Source organism: Sebastes fasciatus, chromosome 4 (genome assembly GCF_043250625.1).
Source record: "Sebastes fasciatus isolate fSebFas1 chromosome 4, fSebFas1.pri, whole genome shotgun sequence".
Classification (NCBI taxonomy): Eukaryota; Metazoa; Chordata; class Actinopteri; order Perciformes; family Sebastidae; genus Sebastes; species Sebastes fasciatus.
Genome location: NC_133798.1, coordinates 34,864,649 through 34,891,602, shown reverse-complemented (window position 1 = coordinate 34,891,602; position 26,954 = coordinate 34,864,649). Strand labels below are relative to the sequence as shown.

General features: G+C 41.3%; 1 protein-coding gene across 19 annotated transcripts in view; it reads left to right on the top strand.

Moving 5' to 3' along the window:
- Window positions 1-26,954, top strand: part of LOC141766740 (unconventional myosin-IXAa-like) — a 166,069-nt gene that overhangs the window by 124,569 nt on the left and 14,546 nt on the right. For 8 of the 19 annotated variants that reach the window (XM_074633854.1, XM_074633850.1, XM_074633848.1 and 5 more), the window contains 19 exons: window positions 2,343-2,464; window positions 5,335-5,476; window positions 8,554-8,749; window positions 10,276-10,395; window positions 13,872-13,947; window positions 14,610-14,753; window positions 15,278-15,317; window positions 15,433-15,555; window positions 16,351-16,431; window positions 16,556-16,666; window positions 17,228-17,350; window positions 17,439-17,588; window positions 19,604-19,905; window positions 20,141-21,274; window positions 21,940-22,018; window positions 22,892-23,095; window positions 25,329-25,426; window positions 25,819-25,922; window positions 26,100-26,329. In XM_074633854.1, coding sequence (XP_074489955.1) covers window positions 2,343-2,464; window positions 5,335-5,476; window positions 8,554-8,749; window positions 10,276-10,395; window positions 13,872-13,947; window positions 14,610-14,753; window positions 15,278-15,317; window positions 15,433-15,555; window positions 16,351-16,431; window positions 16,556-16,666; window positions 17,228-17,350; window positions 17,439-17,588; window positions 19,604-19,905; window positions 20,141-21,274; window positions 21,940-22,018; window positions 22,892-23,095; window positions 25,329-25,426; window positions 25,819-25,922; window positions 26,100-26,329 — 3,579 coding nt within the window. The remainder of the gene's footprint in view (window positions 1-2,342; window positions 2,465-5,334; window positions 5,477-8,553; window positions 8,750-10,275; window positions 10,396-13,871; window positions 13,948-14,609; window positions 14,754-15,277; window positions 15,318-15,432; window positions 15,556-16,350; window positions 16,432-16,555; window positions 16,667-17,227; window positions 17,351-17,438; window positions 17,589-19,603; window positions 19,906-20,140; window positions 21,275-21,939; window positions 22,019-22,891; window positions 23,096-25,328; window positions 25,427-25,818; window positions 25,923-26,099; window positions 26,330-26,954) is intronic. The other 11 variants (XM_074633859.1, XM_074633860.1, XM_074633853.1 and 8 more) reach the window with 7 other exon arrangements.

The following is a 26,954-nucleotide window of genomic DNA, read 5'->3' as shown; positions in this document are numbered from 1 at the left end:
GTAATTGGGATCAAAAACACATGCACACACCCATAGATACAAAAGGGTACCAGCGTGCAAATGTAGAGACATACATACCACACGTACAAATACATACAGTATGCACATACTAACACACAAACTTGAATTTCATGATCACATAAACCGTCACTTTACAGCTCGTTTTAGTGTCAGCCCCAATCATTGTGCACATTCCAGTGCATGCTGGTTGTTCTGTGACTGCCTGAAGGCCGGGATGCTTGGTTGCGTCCGAAATTCCACCCTAACATGCTATTTAGAAGAGTATGTGAGATATTTTAGTATGTCCGAAACCTTAGTATGAAACCAATAGTGTGCACATTTCCGGTGAAATATTACAGTATGCAAACACTGGACACTATGGCGGCATAAATATCCCACAATGCAATGCGGTAGGGACGACAACCTTCATAGCAGAAGTTGACGGACAGCTCTGTAACATCAATAACGCTTCGATTGAACTATGACGATGATTCCCACAAACTGTTGTTTTGGTCAAATGAGGTTGGCACGGGTTACCATGGTTACACGTCTCCAATTGGCAAGGAGGCTCTCAGGAAGTGACAAAGTAAATTCAGTGCGTTCAAAAAGATACATGCTAGTGTTTATTCACGCAAAAGTATGTTGAACGATAGTACACATATTGGGTATGTAGAGCATGGTATGCGATTTTTGGACGAAGCCCTCGAGGTGGGCTCATTTGTAAGTAGTGTCATCTTACTTTCTCACCTTTGCATACATACCTGTACCTGGCCAATCAGATGCAGTCCCTCCATTTTCTGACATCAGAGACGTGTGTGTGTGTGTGTGTGTGTGTGTGTGTGTGTGTGTGTATGTGTGTGTATGTGTGTGTGTGTGTGTTTGAGACCTTTGTTTTAAGCAAACTGACACCTTAAGGATGGAGCTGTAGGTCCATCTGTTCGTCCACGTCTTGACATTTTTAGACTAGATTGTCATGAAATTTAGCATCAATATTTGTGGCTCCTAGAGGATGATTCCTAATGATTTGTTGACTCTTTTTCTGTTTCTTGGATTTGGAATTGATCACCAAAAAGCATCTTGAACCCCACTTGTTTTCTTTGGCTTTTTCTTGAGGTTATAACTTTTGTATTTTATGGTTTACACTTTATCTCCTTGTTTTTGTACTATATTGTCTTCACCGTCTCTGCTATTCTGCAACTCTCTTTTCCTTCTCCTTTGTAACTTATGTTTTGAAAAGTGGCGCTGGTGCTTTTGTCTAGCGCTGGCATCAGGTCACAAATCACCCTCAAAGACAGCTCAGTCCATAATAACAACTGGGTGGGTTTTCATGAAATCAGTGAGCATATTCATGGCACCCATAGGAAACATCAGTGTAAAACACCATGAATACATTTATGTCCCTAAGAGGAGCAATTTGTCAACATATTACATAATCTAAAAGGCATATTGGCATCACATTTTCTGAGCACACTCATGCTTCCAAGAGGGATAAATCCTTTTGTTTATAATGATCCGCTGCTTTTCATCTAACTACTGGCAGCGCTTTAAGAACAGCAGAATTAGCAGTTTGTTGTTCCTTCTGTCATTTGCAGCATCTAGAAGCTGCTGCCATAAGCGCTTTAATCATTGTTGTTATTGATTTTCCTCCTTTTCTTCTATTTTTGTTCAGCTATAGGCTGCCGGCCTCGGCAGTGCTGACCCTTAAGTTTTATCGCCGTACTTTGGTTTGCTGAGTGTGCATGCTCTTCTCCAGCAGTCCAACAGTAAGACGCACTGTGACCTGCGAAGCTACTGGATGTGTTCATATGTACCTCAACAGTAGCTTTCCAGGGAGAGGAGAACGTCACCCACGTTACTGTTCCTCCTAGCTGGCATTGGGGTTGTAACTGGTGTCTCTCACTGGTTTCTCCCATTAAGAGGACATGGGTCATATACTTCAGTTGTCATTGGCTGCTGGGGGCGCATAGACATCCCCAACTGACTGTGGTTTTACTAATAATCTACAAGCAGCCAGGTGTTTTCATTGTGGGGATTCAGGTTTTAGTGCTGTCAAAGCATTAGTTGGACTTTTTGGTTTTATACCACAAAGAGTATGCATAGTTATAATAAATTCTGGTGTATGTGAGCCACACGTTGCTACCTGTTATAATAGTCAGGGTGCCTCTTAGTCAAGTTTAGAGCAGGTTGATCACCTGATAGTTGTTGAAAACTACTTGAATCTCTCAGTGCAAGATGCCACAATGCCGTTTTCTCTGTAACAGCTTTGCCAGAACTTCTGACTTATTTGCCCTTCGAGTGTTTACTGACCCGAAAGTCTTCCTTCCTCTGTGTTTCCTCTGCAGGAGGAGTACCGGGCGGAGGGCATCACCTGGCACAACATCGAGTACATCGACAACAGCGGCTGCCTCAACCTCATCAGCAAGAAACCCACAGCGCTGTTCCACCTGCTGGACGAGGAGTGCAAGTACGCCACCTGCTGAACTAGAGTTCATACTTTAGGGAGCAGCAGTTAGCCGAATAACTTTAAAATAAACTTTAGTACAGTTCTTCCGGTTGGAATCCTCTAAATTAAACTAAACTAGGCTAACTCTGTGATGGGTGATATGATGACATTGTTAAACTGAGATGATTTAATAACTTGGTTCATTTGTTAATTTTATTTTACTTACTTATTTAGAAAAAAATAAAAAGATTCAGAGATGAAATGAATTCATAACATATAGTGTCAAATCTGAGGAGGGGGATTTATTAGAAAAGTCAAATCAGGAATTGGTTAGTGTCTGATCACAGCCATTGAAGTCCAGATGGCCAACGGTGAGTCTGTGCAGACATCTGCATAGATTACAATGAAAGAGTATCTGTTGTGTGAGACGTGAAAGCCAAAAACATGCCTGATACATTTGCAGTCTAGACGGGGGTTATTCAATTGTGGGTTATATTCATTCAATCAAACATAACCGCAGTGGTCGTTGCAGACAAACCTGGCGGAGATCTGTACTCTACTGAGTGCATCTTTCCAGTTATCAGTGTTGTGACTCATTAAATATGTGGCGCTTGCTGTGTGATGTAGCGCCACTGAAGTTTAATAAGCTTGTAAATGTAATGATTTAGGTATTACATGCATGGTGAGGCAACTCAATTATAAAACACCGCAAGAAACCCAGAGAACTATGAAAATATATCAAATTATTGGTGGTTGTTTGGTCTATAATGGGTACCAATTTGGTTTATTGAAAACATTAAAGGATCCGTGTGTAGGATTTCGGGGATCTATTGGCAGAAATGGAATATGATATTCATAACTATGTTTTCACTCGTGTATAATCAGCTGAAACTAAGAATCGTTGTGTTTTCGTTAGCTTAGAATGAGTCCTTCATATCTACATAGGGAGCGGGTTCTCCTCACGGAGTCCACCATGTTGCTCCGCCACGTTTCTACGGAACGGACAAACCAAGCTCTAGCTCTAGAGAGAGCCTTTTGCGTTTTTACGTTACCTGAAGGCCACCGTAGTTCTCCGACACGCTTGGAAAGGGAGGAGTGAGTGGAGCAGTATTTAGTTCACCACTGGAAAAAAAAAAATGTGATCTTTACTTTTTAGATATTCTTGATTATTGGTGGTTGTTTGGCGTATTAGAGGCACCAATTGGAAAGCAGAGAATTGTTTGTAAAGGTTTTAGTGAGATATCTTTTTCCTTCTGTAGGTTTCCAATGCCTTATTGACTTATTTATAATTTACATCCTGAGCTTCTCTGAACGTTGTGGAAAGCAGCACATATATCTCATTGTAGCGTTCCATGTTGATATCACCCTCCACAAGCACCTTTAGCGGCCGACTGGTGAACGGAGGAGACAAACTGCTCCCTGTGCAGGACTTTCCCTCATTAGCTTGATTGATACCAACACGGGGGCTTCTACCGGAGCTTAACTAAAGCATAAAGACGTGCTTATTCCTCCGCCAGCATCTCTGGATCACGTTTTTTCCTCTCCCGTCACTGTTGTGAAACGCTCTCCTCCTGCAGGTCAGCACTCTGCATCTTTCTCTTCCATAAATCAAACCATGCACTCTCCCGCCCCCCTCGCATAAAAACACATCAGGCGGTACACACACAGCCATATTTATCTATGTTAGCTGTCATCTTACTTGCCACTTAGTGTAGCTGGTTCATCTGGATCTAATAACGCATGGAATGGACCAAATGGTGTGTGTATGTTTGTGTATAGAAATATATATGTGTGTGTGTGTGCGTGAAGAGGGGGGACCACTTTTGGAGAATTAGGGTCAAAGGGGGATCTCTAAAGAAAAAAATGAGGGGGACAGGGTCTCTCCAGGGGTTTATGCTGCCACAGGAAGAAGCTTCATGCTAAATGATTACACAGAGAGAAACAAGAGATCTCATCATTCACAGTTAGTGGAGCTCACGGGTCTTCGGGGCCTCTGGAGAGATGGATTAGGTTACTGCAGGATAGGGGGCGAGTGTGGGGGTTCATTTCTACAGTAACAGCATCAAGCTTTAAGACCCCTGCGGATATACTTCAGCCAGGAGTGTGTTTCAGGGAGGAGAGGTTTAGATGATGTGGAACATCCCTTTAGATATGTTGAGGTTAGATGTAAATGGGTAAAATGTGCAAAGCAAAAGAAGAATGTGAAAGTAGAAGTGCTGCAACTTTGGTTAAATTTGAGCATTAAGTTTGTGACAGAGTCTCTGGAAAGGAGTTAGAGATGCTGATCCTTAAACTTTGAGAAATGCAGGGTGCAACCATCCGCTGCTACAGATAGAATAGTTGGTTGTATATGCTACTGTGTTTAGCTTCCTTTCAGAGCTGCAACAATTAATCGATTACTTGTCAACTATTAAATTGATCGGCAACTGTTTTGATAATCGATTAAACAGGTTGAGTAATTTTTTAAGAAACAAAAGTCTAAATTCTCTGATTCCAGTTTGTTAAATGTGAATATTTTCTGGTTTCTTTACTCCTCTGTGACAGTAAACTGAATATCTTTGAGTTGTGGACAGAACAAGACATTTGAGGACGTCATATTGAGCTTTGGGAAACACTGATCAACATATTTTTCACCATTTTCTGACATTTTATAGCACAAACAATTAATCGAGAAAATAATCAACAGCTTAATCGATTACAACCACATTAATCGTTAGTTGCAGCCCTACTTCCCCTTTTCTTGTACAGACTTAAAAATGCGAAATAAGTGTCCAAGAGTTTCCCAAAGAAAACGTTTTGTGGTGCATAAAGTCTAAAGAGATTTATTCATTTTAGAGTCTTAGATTTCAATTTTCAACGTGCGCCTGATTTAAAGTCTCTGTTTCCTCTAGTTTCCCCCAGGCTTCCAATCAGACCTTGCTGGACAAGTTCAAGCGTCAGCATGAAGGAAACAGCTACATCGAGTTCCCCGCTGTCATGGAGCCCGCCTTCATCATCAGACACTACGCTGGTAAAGTCAAGTACGGAGTCAAGGTGAGATGCTCTGGTGTGTCGGTATGTGTGAGAGTGCACAGAAGTTTAGTGTGTTTATATTGTTTGCACATCAGTTAACTGCATCAAAAGCATCCTGCAGTGTGCAATACATTTTTGTATTAACCCAAGTGAAAAAATTAACAGCAAAAACTCCAAAACTGCAGCGGCTGGAATCACATTTAGAAACTTGTTTGGAGGTTTGACAACTGGGAGGCTCCGGATGTGCTAATTGTATCTACTTTTGCATGATTTTATCTTTCTTAGGGTGACTTAATAAAGATACATTTCCAGCACAACTAGCTGCAATTTTGTGAAGAAAGAATGTTCTTAGTCTTTCTTCAGAAAATTGCCGATGCGAGTCAAGCAGTTCCTCAATAACCTTGTACTTCACAGGAGTGTCAAACCTGCTGTGTAGGTGTGAAGCCCTGTCTGCTACAAGATTACATTCCCATACAACCAAACTGCATTCTCAGTTACGTTTTGAGGGAAACGTATTTTCTCCCGGATTACAGTCGCAGTTTTAAACACATGGTTAACGTTTAACAAAAAACGCAATAACCCCACTCAGTTAGGTTTAGGCAACAAAACTACTTGGTTAGGTTTAGTAAAAAACATCATTGATTGGCTTAAATTGACTACATTTGTTACATTATTTATAAAAAGTGTTTTAGTTTCACACGGGACATGAACAACGGTATTCTCGGGGAAAGTCCCATGTTTGTTTGATCCATCCACCAATAGTAGTGGACTTTCTTGCTTGTTATGCTCATTATTATAACATGTAACTTTCAATAACGTTACTATTCCACGTAATTTCATTAATGGTCGCTCGATATACTACGTCCCCTGCTCTGCGCGTCGCTTGTTGTACTTCGTATTTGTGATGAATCATAGACAAACGTAATCCGTGACAAAATATGTCTCTCTCCAAACGTAACTGAGAACGCAGTCTGGTCGTATGGGAATGTAATTTTTAGGAGACAGGGCTGAGGAGTGTTACATGTCAGTATGTTAGAGGAAGTCTAATAACAACACAGCGTTAGCAAAATTAAAGCTGGTGTGCTGTGTCTTGTAAATCGGGATTGGATCTTTTCCTAATTCTAAAGATGTAAATGAAACTTTAGTCTGTGTGGTAAAAGTCTAAAATCGAAGCTCTGAACTGGTGAAGGAAGCTTCACTTAAACCTTTCTGAATCTCTGCAGCCGACCTCCTTGTTGTTCCGTCGACCTATTTTTTTTTTTTCAGCTAAATCAAATTCCCTGTTCGCTTCCCAGCTGCGTTTTGATAAGAAGCACATGTGCTGGAATGGGGCGAGCATATTGTTGGTTGACTGTATAATATAAATCCATAACAGTTGGTTATCGTGGAGGTGGAGAGGTATCCCGTATCTGCTGAGAGCCAAGGAGTTGTTTGGTGTGAGTTGTGTAGCGAGAGCCACGGTGGTGAAATGTGTCCCACGTTGGCTCGGCAGTGAGCACACAGCTGACTCGAATCATACGGAGGGAGAAGATGTTGGTTTATAGTTCATAGCTCTGTTATCATAACGCAGCTTCACTCAAAGTGGTTAATCGCTTACAGACACGTGAAGCAGAAGAAGAGAGGGCGGTTAACTCTTTGTATGAGGTGTTGTCTGCACCTCATATTTAATGTGAAGAAGTGAAAGGTGTACGGAAAGTGACATGAAAACAAATATGAATGAATGATGTATTTCTAGTTTGTATAACTGTTTTGCTATAATTAAGATCATTCGCTTCAGAAGCTGATGTTTCAGATATTTGCCTTTTATTCCAAAGCTCCAGCTCGGAATGAGAAGATCGATACCACCCTCATGTTCGTCTGTTAAATATGCAGCTGGAGTCAGCAGCCAGTTAGCTTAGCTTAGCATAAAGACTGGAAACAGGGGGAAACTGCTAGCCTGGCTCTGGCCAAAATCTGCCCACCTAACGTGATCTCATGGGAAGGCGTATAAATAGCATGCCACTGTTAAGGACAGTTCACATGTCAGATGTACGCATTTTAACCTTTTACGTATCAATATCGTTCACATTCCTCGCTCATCACATACGGACACACGGTCGCAGTTTTAAACACGGTTAACGTTTTGAATTCAAACAAAACTAGTTAGTGGGGTTTAGGAAAAGATCACGTTTTGGGTTAAATAAGTATGTTTAGGGTTTCGTAAATTCAGCTACATACATTAGTTAAGTAGTCAACGTAAATAAGTCCACACTTTTGGTTTCACACAGGACACAAACAGAGTTGTTTCCTGTGAAGACGGAAGTTTATTTTGAAAAGACTGGAGGGCATTTGTAGGAAAACGCACGGAAAAATGAGGAATAACTTTTCGTAAGATATCATACGAGCCGTTGTATGAGAATACGTTGGTTTGTTTGACACATCCATCTCGTTCGTTCAATCTGGACAAAAACCAAAGTAAAAAAAAAAACGCCATGTTGCGTATTTACTCACTTTTCTTGTCGTTACCATGAGAACAGAGACTCCAAGAAGTTACTGCACTCCTCCAAAAAACACTCCCCCCTTCCTATAAAACCACAGCATGTCATTTTTACATTTTGTTTTTTTGTATGGATAAAAAAACGAGATATAACGTGTTTAGAACGTGTTTAGCGTTTAGAGGTGCTGATGGGAGCTGTTGTTTCCAGTGTGGACAGAGCCAGGCTAGCTGTTTCCCCCTGTTTCCAGTCTTTATACTAAACTAACCGCTAAGCTTCATCTTTAACAGATATGAGAATAGTATAGATCTTCTCATCTAACTCCTATTCCTTTACTTGTGGAGTAACGGCAGTGAAATGTTTGCACGTTAATGTGCTGCCAACTGGCTTTTAACAAACAAGAAAAAACACCATCCTGAACGAAGCAGCATTTTCTGCTTGTGTTTATGATTTGTGATTTTTCTATCTTGATGTTATGATACGCACTAAATTTGCTCTTTTGATGATAAAATATCAATAAGAGGATAAAGAAACAGACAGTTTATGGTTGTCTGTGTATGATTATGATTCAACCTCAGTCATCAGAGGAGTAACTGGATGCACATGTGTCTTTCCTTCATTCAGGACTTCAGGGAGAAGAACACTGACCACATGCGTCCCGACATTGTGGCCTTGCTCAAGAGCAGCAAGAAGGCCTTCATCTGCAGCCTGATGGGAATCGACCCCGTGGCGACCTTCCGCTGGGCCGTGCTGCGATCCTACTTCAGAGCCCTGGTGGCTTTTAGGGAGGCCGGCCGCAGGCACACCCACAAAAAAACTGGTGAGGAAACATCTTTAAATCCTATATTATAGTGTTAAAGGTTAAAAACCTGTTTTCTCATTCTGCTTCTTACTGTGAGTCCTAGGATCCTACTTTAACACACTTTGATCTAAAATGTGTTTCTTTTTTCATGGTCTCCGTTTAGCTGATGTCATGTGCCTCTGTGCACCAATCAGGATTCAGCATTAGAATGAGAAGGTGATGACAGTTGGTGGGTTGCTTAGTTACTGCCAATCAAATCTGTTTAAACCAAACAGTCCTGGTGAAGCAGGTTAGCTTTGACTGTTAAACTTCTAATTAATAACACAGTAATATATTATTTTTCTATATTGTTGCCTATTTCATGAATATTTTATGTTACAAAGAAATACTTAAGATTTGAAAACAAGTTTTCATGGCTTTAAAGCTACACAAGAAAAAAATTAAGACCAAATACAGTAAAGAAAATACAGTTTTTCTTGTCACTAAACATCAATCTAACCTTCTGCAGAGTCCAGTATGAGGTGACATCACTTGCAAATCCCCAGAAACAAATTATATTTGATTTATTTCATTTTACTTTGTGCTTAAACTTTTAGTCCATTCATTGATAAGTCGATTGACAATAACAATTTGATAATAAATTAATTGTTTTAAGTAGTTTACAAAGCAAAAAATCCAAAGAAATGTTCTCTACACCTTCTCCAATGTGTTTTTTATTATTGTAAGTGAAATATCTTTCTTTGTTTTGGACTGTTAGTCAGACAAAACAAGCAATTTTAGGGGTCTTTAATGGCTATTTTGACTAATTTTCGACATTTTATAGACTAAACAATGAATAAATCAAATAGAAATCCAAGTAATTAATCTAAAATGAAAATATGCATGTGTTGCAGCCCTGATTATGTCATGTTACATGATTAAAACTCAGTTTGAACCCGAAATACATCCAAAATACATACTCCTGCATTTAAACTGGAGTTACTCAAATGTTGTTTTTTTATCTCTCAACTTTGCAGCAGCCAACAATAATTGTGAGCTCCATATACTGTTACTATACTGTTTATAAAATAGTAGATTATCTGTAACTGTAATTCATTAGCGTAAAGACAGCTGTGCTCATACTGTGATGTCCAAACTGCTGTTCAAACTGGGCCAAGAACAACAGGGTGTGTTTGAGGAGGTGAGTCGTGCTTCTGCTGCTGTTGATGAAGGAGGAGGAAGAAGAGAGGGTTTGATCTTCTTCTTCTGCAGTGTTTATTTTCACAAACTGGGAGGAGTGTTTCAGAGCAGAGTGACTTTATCTCAGAGGAGTTTGAGTCTTTGTTCTTTCTCTCTCTAATTCTTATCTTCCTCGTCATCCTTTTGTTTTGTTTCTGCTGCTTTTCTTCTCCTGTTTATTAATTCACCTTCTCACTCTACTTTCCTTTTCATCTCCTCCTTTTTATTCATTATTATTCTCTTCTTGTCATGTAAAACTATTCTGAAATGGAGATGCTTCATTGCCAAACATTAAGTCTCTTCTTCTCTCTGTCTCTCTGTTTTAGGGAACGATGCAGCGGTTCCCTGTGCTGTTGTCAAAACTGTCGACAGCTTCAGTTTCCTTCATCACCCGGTTCACCAGAGGAGCCTCGAGATCCTTCAAAGATGCAAAGACGAGAAATACAGTAAGTAATAGTCCAAATACCTCAAGACTCTCCGCACTATTGTATCGTATCAAGAAGGTCTTCTGTTTCCTGCTGCAGGAGCTTCTCAGCTAACAGTAAGCAGGTCATGTTTCTGCTGATAGAAACACAATGGACAGAAAACCAAAAGTGTGTCTGCTTAGCCACAATTCAGTCACAGCCGCTCAAAGTAATAAAAAACAAATAGTGAAAACAAGGTTGCTTTTTTGTGCTGCAAGCTGATTTTCACACATTTTTGCAGTATTGTCGTCCAATTTCAATTTCTTTTAATCAATGAGAAATTCCCTTAAAAATAAGACATGACAGGACAGGAGAAAGGACAGACGTGAAAGGAAAATATTAAGATAACCACTATGTAACGTTAAGTTTTATTCAAAATGCTTCAGTGAGAACAGTTGTTTTCAGAAGGTAGAAGACAGTGTTACTGAAATACACTTCAAATATAATTAGCTTCAATACAAAAAAAAGTTATTTGTGTGACAGACCAGTACACCATGAATTTAGCTCACAAGATCATAGCAGATCCACGGCACCCTCTAAGGCCTGAATATGTGAAGCCAAATTAACCAACTAACCAGGGTCACAAAATAACACAAACAAACTTAACTAACTGATTGAGGCGAAGGGAAACCAGCAACTCCTGTGTTCTACGAGATAAAATTACTGTTTTTTACAATGGAGTCTGGTTTCTTTGGAAAGAGCATAGATAACGGCTTCAGTTCCCCGTCAGAAACATAGACTCAATAGCTGTCATGGGAAAAATTTTCTTAATATAGCGTACACCTAAACTGATATGGATTTTTTTAGGTGGCTACAAAATGTTTTGCTGCCGTCCCCGTCCACAGCACTGTATTGCTTTGCTCTGGTGTCGGTAACCTCTATCTGTTTCCCCAAACTGGGGGTGTACCGACTGTCATCTACTGTAGGTAACACACTGACTCTGGATAAGTACCTCATACAACCCCACTTCAAAACACCCAAACTATCCCTTTAAGAGCTTTTCCTCAGAAGTGCTTCCTTTTCTTCAGGATCAACTTAAATTACATTTTTACGTGCATTCATTATATTTTGGAGTGAAATTCAGCCGCTAACTCACCTAAGCAGTATTAGAAAGATGCTCCCTGGTAATGGGGTTTATGATGGGATGGATTCCTGTCGATGAAAGTCTGTTGAATTGAGGTGAGCTGAAGTGAGAAGTGCTCCTATTTTTAAAAACCCAATCAGAAGCCGCTCACTGAGCTCAACCCAATCAAGGAAATCAATTCCAGGCTGTATTGAAAAACGTCGCTGGTGGTCAAATTGAGAATAATGGATCGCTGATGATTTTCAGCCTCAGTAAGCTGCTTTTATTACAGCTGATAATAAGATATTGGAAATCAGACATCAGGGTCGTTCTGAGCTCTGGTCCCATTGACTCTCCTAACCGCAGAGACTTTTATTCCCACGCATGAGTGATCGGACAAATGGATCCGTCCCGCGTTAAGCGACAGGGTTTTACTGAGGCCCTCGGATTTTCTGGTCGTCCTTTGTCACACAGATGTGTACGTTATTGTTTCGCACATGTGGCTGAGTGTGTTATCGTGTGCCTAAACCTCCAAGTGTCACGTGTCCTCATGTTGTAAAACAGCACTTTGTTTTCCACACATAACTCCAGTGGGATTAACTGAAACTGATTTCCAAGGAATTTCCCCAGACTTCCCTCCATTAAAGGGAAACTGATTTTACACATCAACATCAGTGTACTAGTCATGGTTTATACTACTCAGCCTGTAAAAACAGTTGCCTGATATCGTTTGTGGTTCTGGAGAAATATAAAAATAACCCTGTTGATGTCATTAGAGGTTATCTCGCCTTGTGTTTGGAGACTATCAACGGAAATCCTGTGTTACAATCTGATGGCGTTGGGTTTGGAAGATGTGGGCATTTACCAGGCTTTTAGTTTCTAATGGAAAGACACTCATGTTGTGTTATGGGAAATAAAGGATACAGCATTTTTTAAGTTTGACTAAGCAACAACCTCTGGTGCCGAGAAATGAAGCCGAGGTGGAAGTGGCAAAAACTGCAGTTCCTCAAGTGGCCACTTGAGGCTCCAAAAGCGAGTCAATCCCCACAGACCCTCATGTTCAAATGTCCGACTTTACAGCAGAAATAAACATGTTTACAGCCTGCTACAAAAACGGTTTTGGTCTCTATAGCTAATATCTCCATTCATGCCAACTGTACAGGGGCTGAATTTTTGAGCTTAACAACGGCTCTTCAGAAAGCTATGAGTGACGTCACAGAGACTACGTGCATATTTTATATAATCAATGAGTTTGACTCGATGTAGGGAGTAAAAGTTCTCCACCTCTGCCGCATCAATTTCAACCATTGCTTTTGTAATCTGGATAGTCCGATTTTGTTGTCTTTGGACAGCTGTTTCCAGTCGTTGTGCTAAGTTAAGCTATTTAGCTGCTTGCTGTCACTTCATATTTACCGTTCAAACATCAGAGTGGTGTCGATATTCTCATGTAACTCTCTGCATGAAAGCGAATACGTGTATTTCCCAAAATGTGGAACTAGTCCTTTAATTCCATCCAGTATCTTGACAGTTTCAGGGATCTCCTTCACTGAAGTGTGTGCGTGTTTACTATTGATGACGATGGTGGGTGGGTCAAAAAACAGCTGACTCATGCCCAGGAGACCGTTTTTTGTACCATGTGTGAAACCAGAAGTCAACGTTGATGTATTTGTCACGTAACTTCCGTACTTAAGTTACTTCCGGAGTTATTTTAACCCAAACCCTTTTCCTAAACCTAACTAAGTAGTTTTGTTGCCTAAACCTAAACAAGTTGTTTCCTGTGAAAGAAGTTCATTTTGAAAAGACTGTACACTACTACTTAAAACACACGAAAAATGAGGAATACCTTTGTTAAGATATCATCATGAACCGTTGTATGAGGATGTGTTGCAACAGAAAACAGAGTTGACCCCAATGCTGTGAAATAATTCATTGCTTAGTAAAAGTAGTGTGTTTAGACTTTTACAAGAGAAAACCACAAATATAAACTGGAAACACCCAGCTCATTAGCTGCTTGTTTTCATATGTAATGTCTCCATCGGCATTAATGTCCCACTGCCAAAACCACTGAAACACACGCTCTCTCTCTCACACACAACGCTTGGGGCCGACTGGGGAAAAGTAAAGCCAGTCTAAGACGAGAGCAAGATGAAGCTTTAGTAGTGGATGAAGGTAGGTAGCCAGATAGAGAGGGATAAAGGGAGGGTAGCTGGGATGATATGGGTGAAAGCTCTGTGCAAAATACAGTATGTGCATGATAAAAGCAGTTGATAAAGCATGATAAAGATGAAGTGATGGGGGAGTTGGATCTTCATGCTGTGATTGGAGATGAAGATGTAGATAAATCCAGTGAGCTTTGTATCTCATATGTCTCTTTCTCTCCTCTCCTGCCATCCAGGTATCACCAGGAAGAATCCCCGAACACCTCTGTCAGATCTTCAAGGCACCAACGCCCTGAATGAGAAGGCCAGCTGGTGAGCACAACCCCAATACATTTTTGTTTTTTAATTTAACCTTTATTTAACCAGGAGTCCTTGTTGAAATTAAGAATATCTTTTCCAAGGGCGACCTGGCCGAGACAGGCAGCAGCATAAAAACACATCATTACAGACAGAAATAGGAAAAATAGAAAAATAGGAAACTAAAATTGAGTCAGTTTTGTGACTAGATGAATTTAAAAACATTGACATCTTAAAGAATTTGCTCCAAATTCTTTAATTTTGGAATTAAAAGCATTCAACAAGACCACTGAGTTTCAAGTCCTTCTGCACCATATTTCATGCCGAGGGTGCAGAATACACAAAAGCCCTTTTTCCAATTTCCATACGGGCATTTGGTTCAGCCTCGAGGGGCTTTACAATCTGCACAGCGTACGACTCCCTCTATCCTTAGACCCTCTGCTCGGATAAGAAAAATCTTCCCCCCAAAAAAATCCTTTAACAGGAAAAAAAAATTGAGGAAACCTCAGTCTGAGTCAAAGACAGAGAGAGTTTGACTCCATTCAAAGTGACAAATCAAAATGTAAAACGGCAACAAGCAGCATTTCAGATATTAACGTTGTCTCAAATGACTCTTCGCTCCCTCTCTTCCTCCCCCTTCTCTCCGTCTCTCTCCCTCCGTCCCCTCCCTCCTGTAGGGATGGCTATGGCGTCAGCTGCAACGGTCGCAGCTCCAGGTCTGGTCGTGTGTCCTCGACAGGAAGTCCCGCCCTTGAAGAAGACGGGATCTTCCTCAACTCGACCAGCAGTAAACTCCTGGAGAGAGCTCAGGGCATCCTACTGTGAGTGACACAGAAACACAGAAACTCACACCAGCCTTTAGCTGCTAGTGATTTGTTTTTACATTTCTTCTACCTATCTGTCTACAAACTATTGGCTCAGATCTGTTGGTCTCAGCTGATGAATTTAAAATCATAATGCATCACTCAACTGTAGGCTCTAGTATTCATACTAATATAGTTATAATGTGCCAGAAATGTGTTTTTTTCCTGTTTTAGGAGTTTCGCCCCGACATATACACCCTTTTATGGCCTTTCAGCAAGATTTAGCCACCTCTATTAGCTAGTACAAGTGGACATGAGCAAGAGCAACAGTGTTCTGATCCAATCCAGGAGGACCTAGGGAAATCCATTTGCATTATGGGTAGTGTAGTATTCAGAGGAAGAAACATATATGCACTAAAAGGGAGGTTGTCTCTGTTTCCACTGCATATATTTTTTAAAATTACTACTCTTACGTACTCTTTTAAATGTCACTGAATTCTTATTTTAATATCTTTCAATAAAACCATATTTCTCACCTGTAGGAGAAACAAAAACATCAAAAGCAAGCCGAGCCTTCCCAAGGTAAGACACAAACATGACACAACATGACAGCATCTTCAGAATCAAAGATAGATTGATAAACCAGGTATCAGTTTAGAGACACAGTTTCATATATCATCTGGTTTTGTGAACGCAGCACTTGTTGGACGTGAAGTCTCTGCGTTACCTGAGCAGCGTGACGCTCCACGACCGCATCACCAAGTCTCTGCTCCACCTGCACAAGAAGAAGAAACCGCCCAGCATCAGTGCTCAGTTCCAGGTCAGTGCTGCCGTCGCTCTCTGCTGGAGGATCGGTGAATTACAATAACATTAGTGACTCAGCAGCAGCAGCAGCATCAGCCTACTGTATAATGATAAGAAGTGTACAAGAATATCCTGTTAAATTAGAACATTTCAAAGTTAAATATCTGTATAACACTAAACTACTTCTACATATAATACATACTGTGGCCCGTATAAAGACATACATCAGGCTATGAGATGTTAGCACATTACTTTATACAAAATCTTATCACCTATACTGAAATGGCAATAAAACATGAAATCCTGAATCATAAGTGCAGTCAACATTTTTACAACATGAGAGCTGTATTGTTTCGTAACATAAAAGTGGCCTTTTTCCAGTGATGGAAGAAGTACTGAGATGTTTTACTTAAGTTAAAGTAGCAATACCAGAGTGTAAAAATACTGTGATACAAGGAAAAGTCCTGCATTCATGTGTGTAAGCATCACTTTAAAGTTGCAGCTTGTAAAGGTAGAACTAATTTAACTGCTTTATATACTGCTTAGTAGTTTAATCTATAGTAATATATCATATTTTATTTCTTGATAATATTTTGTATCAATAATATGAATCTGTAAAGTAACTAGTAACTAAATTGATCAAATAAATGTAGTTGAGTAGAAGTATAAGGTAGCATAAAATGGAAATACTCAAGTATACCACCTCAAAATTGCAATATCTGAGTAAATGTATTCCGTTGCTTTCCCCCTCTACATTTGTCTCTACATATAATGAGGATATGATGTCACTGGTTTGTGTTTGTGTGTGCAGGCGTCCCTCAATAAGCTGATGGAGACTCTCGATCAGTCAGAGCCGTACTTCGTCAAATGTATTCGCTCCAACGCTGAGAAGGTAATTTCTGCTGCAGAGGAGTCGTCGCTTAAATATACAGCTTCTAAAATATACAGTAGCTTCTCTTAATGACAGACTGCTGACTTCATTTCATTAACCCTCTCTCTCCATGTGTCTCCGTCAGCTGCCTCTGCGTTTCAATGACAGCCTGGTGCTCAGACAGCTCAGATACACCGGCATGCTGGAAACCGTCCGGATCCGACAATCAGGATACAGCATCAAGTACACCTTCCAGGTAATCCTCTCCTACCACCATCTGACAGCACATCTATTGATGCCATGTCAGTGTTACATGTTGTTTATTTGTAGCATTGGGCAGTTATTTTGGCATAGTTAGCATTTTTATTTCCATGTTTTAATGGTCATTATATTGTCTCTTTTTATGTATCTTCATGTATGTTTATAAAGCTTATCTTTTTATCCTTTTTGTAGCTGCATGTTTAAATGTAATTCTTCTCTACATTTGTTCTTGGCACTGTGTGTAAAAGTAGAAAACACACAGAGTCAAATTCTTTACCTGAACATATTTGGCCAATAAAGCTGAATCTTATTCTAATCTTACTTTCTATTGCTGCACAAATATGGCTAGATGTTGAGATTCACAGTTATTAATCAACTCAGAGTACAGTCATTTTTTGATTTGAAATTGAAGAGCGAGCTTTCTTACTATAATGAGATGTTTATTAATATTCTATGTCTCAGGGGGAAACTTAGATTTACCAGATGATTGCCAGCTACCATGAAGCCTCATTGTGTCTAAAACTGCTTTACTGACTGCACATACACCGCGTTGCAGGACTTTGTGCGTCACTTTCACGTGCTGCTGCCTCGAGGCACGAGCCCGACCAAGTCAGGCATCAGGGAGTTCTTCAGACGGATCCACCTCCCACCTGCTGGCTATCAAGTGGGCAACACGATGGTACGTATCCCTGAAACCAGTTCATCTTTGGTGCACCATCTCTTCTGTTGCTGTACCGTGTTTATATAATTGTTCCTGTGTGATGTAGGTGTTCCTGCGGGAGGCAGAGCGCCAGCGTCTTCAGACCCAGCTCCACCAGGAAGTCCTGCGGCGAATCGTCACGCTGCAGCGCCGCTTCAGGGCCGTCCTGGAGAGGAAGCACTTTGTTGACATGAGGACAGCCGCCTTTGTCATCCAGGTGAGATGTTGTGGTGGGAAGAAGAGGTTCAGCAGTTCTACATTCATTACATTCACTATGTTCATTAAGTTAAAAACAATATTTTAAATTCTGATTAGCTATAAAATGATCTCTGTAAGTGCATCATGAATCAATTCAACAATCCTGCACAGCCAAGTTTCTTCTCCCAACAATTTCAGGAGGAGTTTCCGTAGTCCATTAAGGCCACTTACCCTCAGACTGTTTTGGCATTAAGTGATTAATAGTGCTGCATTTACTCCAGATATACAAGGAGCAGGGTTCTCTAAATATAGTCTCTCGATTAGAGATGATACATGTACAGTTTCCTCTTATTACTCTTTTATAAGCTATTAGTGCTCTCACTCTGTAATATTAAGTATATTTGTCTTCTTGAGGGGTTGGCTTTCATTCAAAAATGAGATTTCTACTATTTGAAACATGTCAAAACTAGGGCTGTCGACCGATAAAATAGTTAATCGAGATTAATCACAAATTTTTTTATCTGTTCACAATGAACCTTAAAGGGAGATTTGTCAAGTATTTAATCCTCTTATCAACATGGGAGTGGGCAAATATGCTGCTTTATGCAAATATATGTATATATTTATTATTGTAAATCAATTAACAACACAAAACAATGACAGATATTGTCCAGAAACCCTCACAGGTACTGCATTTAGCATAAAAAATATGCTCAAATCATAACATGGTAAACTGCAGCCCAACAGGCAACAACAGCTGTCAGTGTGTCAGTGTGCTGACTTGACTATGACTTGCCCCAAACTGCATGTGATTATCATAAAGTGGGCATGCCTGTAAAGGGGAGACTCGTGGGTACCCATAGAACCCATTTACATTCACATATCTGGAGGTCAGAGGTCAAGGGACCCCTTTGAAAATGGCAATGCCAGTTTTTCCTCACCAAAATTCAGCTTAAGTTTGTTCAGTGATGCTGCAAGCGGTCAGAGGTGAGAGGACAGCAAAAGTATGACTGAATATGTTGGTTAATAATAATGTCTTAAATAATTAGATTTGAGAAATATTTTTATTTTAGAGCAGAGCTATTTAATGCAAATTAAATCAAGCTTGTAAATCTGAAAAAAAAATGTATGCACCCTTTCGAAAAAGATATGTTATAGACTGCAGACTCATACTGTTATCTCTCTGGAGAGAAAGAACAAGAGACGGAGGGAGAGAGAGAATGAAAGAAAGCAAACGGTGAAAGGTTGACGGAGGAAGAAAACACTGCATTCAGACTGACGTCAGCATGTTTCTCTGGAGGAGTCCTCCGAGGGGAGTTGTCCAAATCTTTGTCAGGCTGAAAGAAAACAAACCCAGTCTGTCCAAAAAACAGTGAAACAGTAAAACAGTGAGCAGCAGCCAACGATGAGGAACAGATAACATTTAGTAAAACATAACTGCTGTTTGAGCTTCAATCTATTTGAGCTCTGATAATTGTTATTTCAAGACTCTGAAATTTTACCTACAGTACAGTGTGCTTTTAATTTGGAAAGTTAGTCAGAAATCGAGAAATTTTTTCAGTAGCTTGCTGATAAATACAGGCAAGAATACAATCTGATTTAATACATTTCTGAATCAGAAGGAAATTAGTTTATTCCAGAGTCTAATCAAAATAATGAAAGGTGTTTTCAGCCTGTTTGAATTTGTCAAAAGTTCCAGTGATGTCCGCCAGATCGGTCCGTCATAATGTTACGCATGCCATGAATAACAAAAATAACAAGTTGCACAAACTCATTTTGGTCTTACCTGAAGTAGGTTTCAGGGCAACACAGCAGAAACTGAAATGTTTTAGAGGGTCAGAAAGGATTAAAACCTTTTCCTTGAAAAAATTATCAACATTTGCTGCCCAAAGTCTTCAAATACATCAAACCTAAAGAGGAAACCTTGGTCAAATCTTTGATTGAAGAAAAGCAAGAAACAAGATTTGATCTCCTAGCAGCCTGTATTTCCACTTCCATTTAATTAAAACATGTTCCCTCTCTGTCTTTATGCAGCGATGGTGGCGAAGCTGCCTTCTCAAACAGTCCGCCATGGACGCCGGCGAGGAGGAAGAGGCGGCGGTGTGTCTGCAGGCGGCCTGGAGGAGCTACAGGGAGCGCAGGAGGTTCCTGCAGTGGCGAGACTCCGCCATCGTCCTGCAGAGGAGCTGGAGAACTTGCTGCCATCGCAGATCTCAGGCAGCTGTAACGGTTCAGACAACCTGGAGAGGATTCAGGGAGAGGAGCCGCTACTGTCGGACGTACAGGACTGTGACGCAGCTGCAGGCGATGGGCAGGGGATACCTGGCTCGACTCAGGTGAATGAGAGCTATCAGTCTGTTATAATAGTTGTCTAATGCGCACCTGGTAGACGGGTTCATAGGATGAAGGAATCATGTGAAAGAAAAGGTTGAATTCCTGCAGAGTTATGGGCATGTTTTCAGCAAAATGTTCACAGCAAAATCATGGTTTGTGTGAGTATAATATTCTGTTTTCTGCCTGCTTTGTATGGAGACTGTTGTTCATTACATTATTCACTGATAATGTCTTCAGGTTCAGGCAAGTGAAGGAGCAGCATGAGAGACAAGCAGCAGAGATGGAAGCAGGAACCATGGAGGACCTCACCTCCTCAGGACAGGACGCTTACGTCCAGGATATCTCTGATGAACTGTCTGAAGACTCTAAACCTGCTCTGTTAGACGCGGGAGAGACAGAAAAAGAAGAGGACTCAGAGCGAAGTAGGAGCACAGATGAGACGAGCCACAAGAGCCGGTCGAAACGAGAGAGCAGGCGGATGAGGGAGCTGGAGCAGGCTCAGTTCAGCTTAGAGCTCCTCAAGGTCCGAACCACCAGCGTGCAAGAAGACTCGGTCAGTACCTGCCAGCTGGAAGACCCTCACAGACTTTCACCCCGGGGATCTCCAGCTAGTCATGGCAGTTTTGAGCTGCTCAGTGTGGAAGACATGGAGACTGAAGGTTCCCAGTCGACTGCACCTCAAGAACTCCCCCAAGCACTGGATATCCAACAACACGAGGGGCTGAGAGATGCAAATTTTAATGAAAAGCCTGTAATGGAGCCGCCGATCAAGGCGGAGGGTCCGAGGGCAACGTTTTATATTGCTTCGGACCAAAGTCCAGTTCGTGAGCCAACTTTCGAAAGCCCCAGCAAATCTTCCAGAGAGAGACGGGAGTCCACGTCTCGGAGGCCTGTAGTGGTGTTGATCAGTATGCAGAAGGAGAGTCCAGTGGAGGAGGGGGAGCTGCTGGCAGCCCAAACCCTAGAAGGAGCTTCTGAAACAGGAGCAGCAGCATCCGGTGCAGGCTCGGAGGTGGTATCAGAGATGGAGCAGCCTCATGAGATTGCTACCCAGACCGAGAGGGATGTATTCACAGTAGACAAGTCTTCCGAGGCCCCGTCTTCAACCGAGAGTCCAGAATCAGGGATTTGCGCCTCAGAGGTGGACATCCAGATCGTCCTGGAGCCAAAGCCCAGCGTTCCCGCTGTCCTCCCCAGTCAGCCGGAGAGGAAGGCGATCCGGCCCGCGCAGGAGGCTCCCAGCCCGGTCCTGGACACCAAACCACCAAAGGCTCAGAAGAAGAGCTCAGCCCAGACTGTGATCGTGAACATGGTGGAGAAACCCCCCAACACGGTGTTCTCCCCACCCAGACGCAAGCTGCCCTTCTCCAAGTAAGTGGACCCGTTATACTGAAGGATAAACGACTGCAGGTCAGGGGTCACCGTTGACATAGAGTGTGTTTATAACACAATACACCAAACCCAAACCACTACAACGAAGGACTTTATAAGTAAAGATTGGCTCAGGAAATCCAGGAAAAGAGCGTTATACGTATGTGAATGTGATATATGTTATAAAGATTAAAAAACAAAAAAATGACTGAAACCAGTTAATCGATTATCAAAATAGTTGGTGATTAATTTGACAATTGACAACTAATCGATTAATCGTTACAGCTCTAGGCCTCCAAAATCTTAGAACAAGTAACAACAAGGAAGAAAATATTAAAAAGCTTTTGTTATAGTGGCTAAATCATTAAGAAAAACATGTTTCGACCACTGAAGGTCTACGTCAGGGTATTTAACAAACAGGTGTGACCTCACCTTTATAGTATCAGCAACCAATGGGAGGCGATCACATGACCCAGATAACAACATGACTGGTGAAACACACTGAAAATAATGAAAACAACGAAATTACATGAGATAAGATTACACTAAAAAAAAGTTATTTATATACATCATAAATAGAGGATAGGTACGTGTTCAGTCTTTATCCTCATTGAGACTGTAGATTTGGGCCTTTTGTTAAACTTTAGTCTGGTTTTGTGTTGCAGGTCAGATAAGGATTTGGTGAACCAGGAAAGATCTCTGGCCATGTTCGACTCTAAATCTGCTGGATCCAGAAACAGAGAGGTAGGACACACACACACACACACACACACACACACACACACACACACCCACGGGCCACATATGCTCACATTTACAAGGATTTTGACTGAACTGACTTTGACTGTTTCTCAGTTGCTCTGTGTGCTTAAAAATATGCAGAAAATACATGTACAGAAATCAAACCAGCAGACATACAGCAGATTTACAGACAATAAAGAGGCACATCCTGCTATTATGTACAGCCGATAGATATGAAAATAAACCTGGCGAAATATATAACTTGTCCTGTGCACACCTTCAAGCAGCTTTGTCTCCCAGGGCTAAAGATTATATGTACGGATAATGTGCAGTGAGCCGTTCATTGTTGTGAAATAAACCCCGACAGGGCGATGCGGAGGGGTCTTGCAATCGCCGTGAAGGGGTCTATTTCACAACAATGACCCGCTAGTTGTACATTATCCCGCTTATTACACGGCTACTTACTTTAGAAATCAATAATTTGACACAAAAACGGACCGCCAGAGTCCGACATCAGACCTGTGTCCATAGCAACGGTCTGTTATACATAGCAACGGTCTGCTATAAAGAAATAACAGACTGTAGAACGCCGTGATTGACCAATCAGAATCGAGTATTCAACACAGCTGTGTAATAAACATAATTAATATGTATTCACATCTGTATACACGTTTATTTGCAAGTGTTGAGTATCTGTAGCTTATTTTTTACAATTTCTGCCAAATTTAAGAATAATAACCTCATAAAAGATGATATTAGGGGTCAACTAAGGTTCAGTCTATTCCATCATCTGATGTATATTCACACACGCACACACACACACACACACACACACACATTAGCGGCTGACCTGATGTCCCTGTGGTTGCCTGGTAGCAGGTGGGCCGCCCCGTCCCCAAAAAGAAAGCGCGAATGTCCCGGACGCGCTCCGACTTCCTCACCCGCTGTAACTCGGAGGGGGCGACCCAGTCGGACGACGACGATGAATACTACATCCCCGCCCACTCCCACACGCTGCCCCCCTCCCTGTCTCCACCACACGCCGACCCCGAGGCCGACTGTCAAAGTGACTCCGAGATGGTAAAGCACCGGATCTCCGGAGGTCCCTTGACCTCCCAGCGGTCGACTGTTTCCTGTCCACTCGGGCCCCCCTCCCTCCTCCACCGCCTTCCTCTCAGGTGGAGCTGGCCGAGCGGCGGGGGAGGAGCCTTTTAACACCACTGCTAACCCCACTTCCGTCGTACTCTTCACTACTGTTGGACTGTTTGACCAAACAGACTGATGTTTCTCCACCGTGGCCGGTCTGTAGTGGATGGCTTTGCACGTCACTCTGGTGGCTGAAAATCAGCCCAAACTGAGACATCTAAGCTGTCACCTCTCGGCTTCAATCTCCTTTTCATCTCACAATAGTTCACCTCTTTATCAATGGATACTTCAACATTTTAGAGTTTGACCTCATATTTTTCCTTCAGTACACAATACACCATGTTGTAAGAACTGGACCTAACACCTATATAAAAATGAAGGCTGTCAATTGATTAAAATAGTTAATCGCGATTAATGGCACATTTTTTATCTGGTCAAAATGTACCTTAAAGGGAGATTTGTCAAGCATTTAATCCTCTTATCAACATGGGAGTGGGTAAACATGCTGCTTTATGCAAATGTATGTAAATACTTATTACTGGAAATCAATTAACAACACAAAACAATGACAGATATTGTCCAGAAACCCTCACAGGTACTGCATTTAGCATAAAACAATATGCTCAAATCATAACATGGTAAACTGCAGCCCAACAGGCAACAACAGCCGTCAGTGTGTCAGTGTGCTGACTTGACTATGACTTGCCCCCAAACTGCATGTGATTATCATAAAGTGGGCGTGTCTGTAAAGGGGAGACTCGTGGGTACCCATAGAACCCATTTTCTTATCTTGAGGTCAGAGGTCAAGGGTTCCCTTTGAAATTGGCCATGCCAGTTTGTCCACGCCAAAATTTAGTTTGGAGTGTTATTTAACCTCCTTCACGACGAGCTAGTATAACATGGTTGGTACCTACGGATTCATCAGGTTTTTTAGTTTCATATGACACCAGTTTCTTCTTCTAGCAATAAAACTGAGCCCGCTACAACCTCCAAAAGATTGATTACTTTAATGCCTTAAAGAAATGAGTTGCGTTAAAATGAACTTGCGTTAACGCGCTGTTGTCACGTTAACTTTGACAGCCTTAAAAAAAAAGTCTTTGAATTGTTTGTTTTGTCCAACCAACAGCCCAAAGATTTTCAATTTACGATGATATAAAACTAAAAAAAAACTGCTTTTCAGAAGCTGGAACCAGAAAATATTTCACATTTTTGGTGGATAAACAACCTAAATGATTAATCGACTGTCAGAACTGTTCCTGATTCATTCTGTTGATCAACTCATTGAATAAATGACTAATTGCTTCAGTATTAGTTGTAAAGGAAAGGTATTTGTTAGGTGGAGATTGACTGATTGAGAAAGATTTCTTTTTTAGCATTGTTAGAAGTGTATAGTATAACGCATCATTGAAAGCACCGACTACAGCCTCAGATTATTAGTTTGCTGCTGTCGGCACACTCAAATGAAATTGGGAATCAGTCACTTAAAGAAAGCATCTCACACCATAGCAGTTATCTTGAAGGAAAAATAAAAGGTTGAAACTCAAAATGACATTGTGTATTAAAGTATCCCTGTATCTTCTTCTTCTTTAACAACAATAAACAGAGATTTTCACAGTAAGGACTGACTGAAGATCTTGTCCACTCCTGAAAACACAACATATCGCCTCGTGTTGCTGCACGCCATCTGCTGCTCCTGCATGCTGGAGTCGATAAAACCTCAGAGAGACTTCTCACTAACAACGTCGTTTTCTAACAGGATCTTACGAGCATGACCTCCGTTTCTCTCTCAACATCAGCGTTATTCTCTGTGATATTGCTGATTTCTGTAGATTTATTATATCAGTTCATTCAGTAGCATCACTAGAACCAGAAGAAGTTATTTACCTCAATATGTAGTCCTTTTACATTTACTGCTGTGATGTGAAATTATGCATTATAAACTCTATGTTGTAGAACAAATTATATAAATATATGACTCCATATCAGATTGTTTCTGTCCATAAGGCATTAACATAGAGGAACCAACCTGTGTTCAACAGGAAACTAAACGCCAGTCGCCCAAAACCACAGCATCCTGGACAAGTTTGAAACCCTAAAGTCGTTTTCCTGTCCTGCTCAGTCAATCGTTGTTTTTTTTCTCACCCGGTTGTTGATCTCTGCTCTCCAGCCATCACACAAAGACCAGAAGAAGATCCATAAGACCATGTCGTCAGGAGACCTGGGCAAGGTGGAGGTCCTCAGGAAAACCTCCAGTCAGGATGGAAGGTGAGATCACCAGAGAGCCTCTGATTACATTTCAGTATTTTCAGGTTTATTTTACAACTGCCAATGTGACATTCTTTGTGCACCTAAATAACTGAGAGCATATTTATCATGGATGTATTATAAGAACTGGATACCGGACCCCAAGATGGCGCCTATTCATTCCAGTGAGAATTGGTCGCCTGGTGCATACGCCAAAAAAAGTTTCCTAGCTTCTGGGTTTACTTCTGGGGTATGTGGCCCACTGTAAAATATATAAAGCAAGGCTGAGCGGCGCCGCCGTATTCAGGTCTTAATATACATCCATGAGTTTTACCCATGACTTTTTTTTGGTGGACATTTGTGTATTCTTAAATTAATTAATTTAAGTCAATGAATTGTGATGTGTGATTTAGCAGGATGAGAGGAAGGATGCGATTCTGGAGTAAGACGAAGCACGGCGAGAAAAAACTGTCGAGAGAGAAGCAGGCCAGCAGGAGTGAAGCTGGAGAGACGCATGGTAAGAACGAAATCCAATCTGCAGACTTATTTTGGTTTTGGTTGCCTTCCGCAGGGAGTTCAGAGGTCATGATGAGTAGCACAGTACAGTGAACTATAGAAAATTATCTTGATTAACACTTTTTAGTATTCGACCTTCTCTCCACCTCCATCTCCATCTTTGTCTCCGTCCTCCCAGAAGGCCCTCCTTCTTCCTCTCCTCCTCGCACACCAGATTTGGAGGCTGCTGCCTCTCAGGGGGTCAGGGACATTAAGGAGAACAAGGAGCTGTCTCCTAAGATGAGGAGGCGTCGCAGCGTGAAGATCAGCAGCATCGCTCTGGAACCCGCCCAGTGGCAGAACGACGCACTGCACATCCTCAGCTCGGCCCACGACTACCGCAGCATGAACGACTTCCTCATGAAGAAGGTGAGAGGGCAAACCTGAACCTGTTCACACTTAGCACACACACATACATATAGTGAATGAGTTTCATCTGACTCACTATCTTTGTGTGGTTCCCCCAAAGGCTCTGTTGTCCCTATAATTATGTCAGGTATGTGTCTGACAGTCCTGTAAAAGTTTCAAAATAGTCTTGAAAAAGAAAATAGAAGGACATCATTTTGGTTTGATTCGCCATCCCAACCCTACTGAGGTTAATTGAATTAACTCTAAGAGACCCACTCAGACCCATTTCTGTCTTCTTTAGGGGGGAACAGTGGGTCTTTGGTGGGCGATAGTAGGCCATCAGTAGATGTCACACAAAAGCGGTGTACATCATCTAAAAGCTGGGAACCTGAAGATTAATTTGAGATGCAGCTGAGCACTGTGTGTCAAGATGTTGTATTTGAATATGTTATATCAGATTCAAAATAGTACATCACCTTCATATTTTGTATACTTGTGTGCTAAAACTGCCTAAGAAGATTCATCTACACCCTAATTTGAAGTGGAATAATCATGCCGCTGTATAGTGCCATGGCACAGCGTCCACTTTTTAAATAAAACTTTAAAAAGTTCTCTTGGTAAACAGTTACTGAGCTGAGCTGTTAAC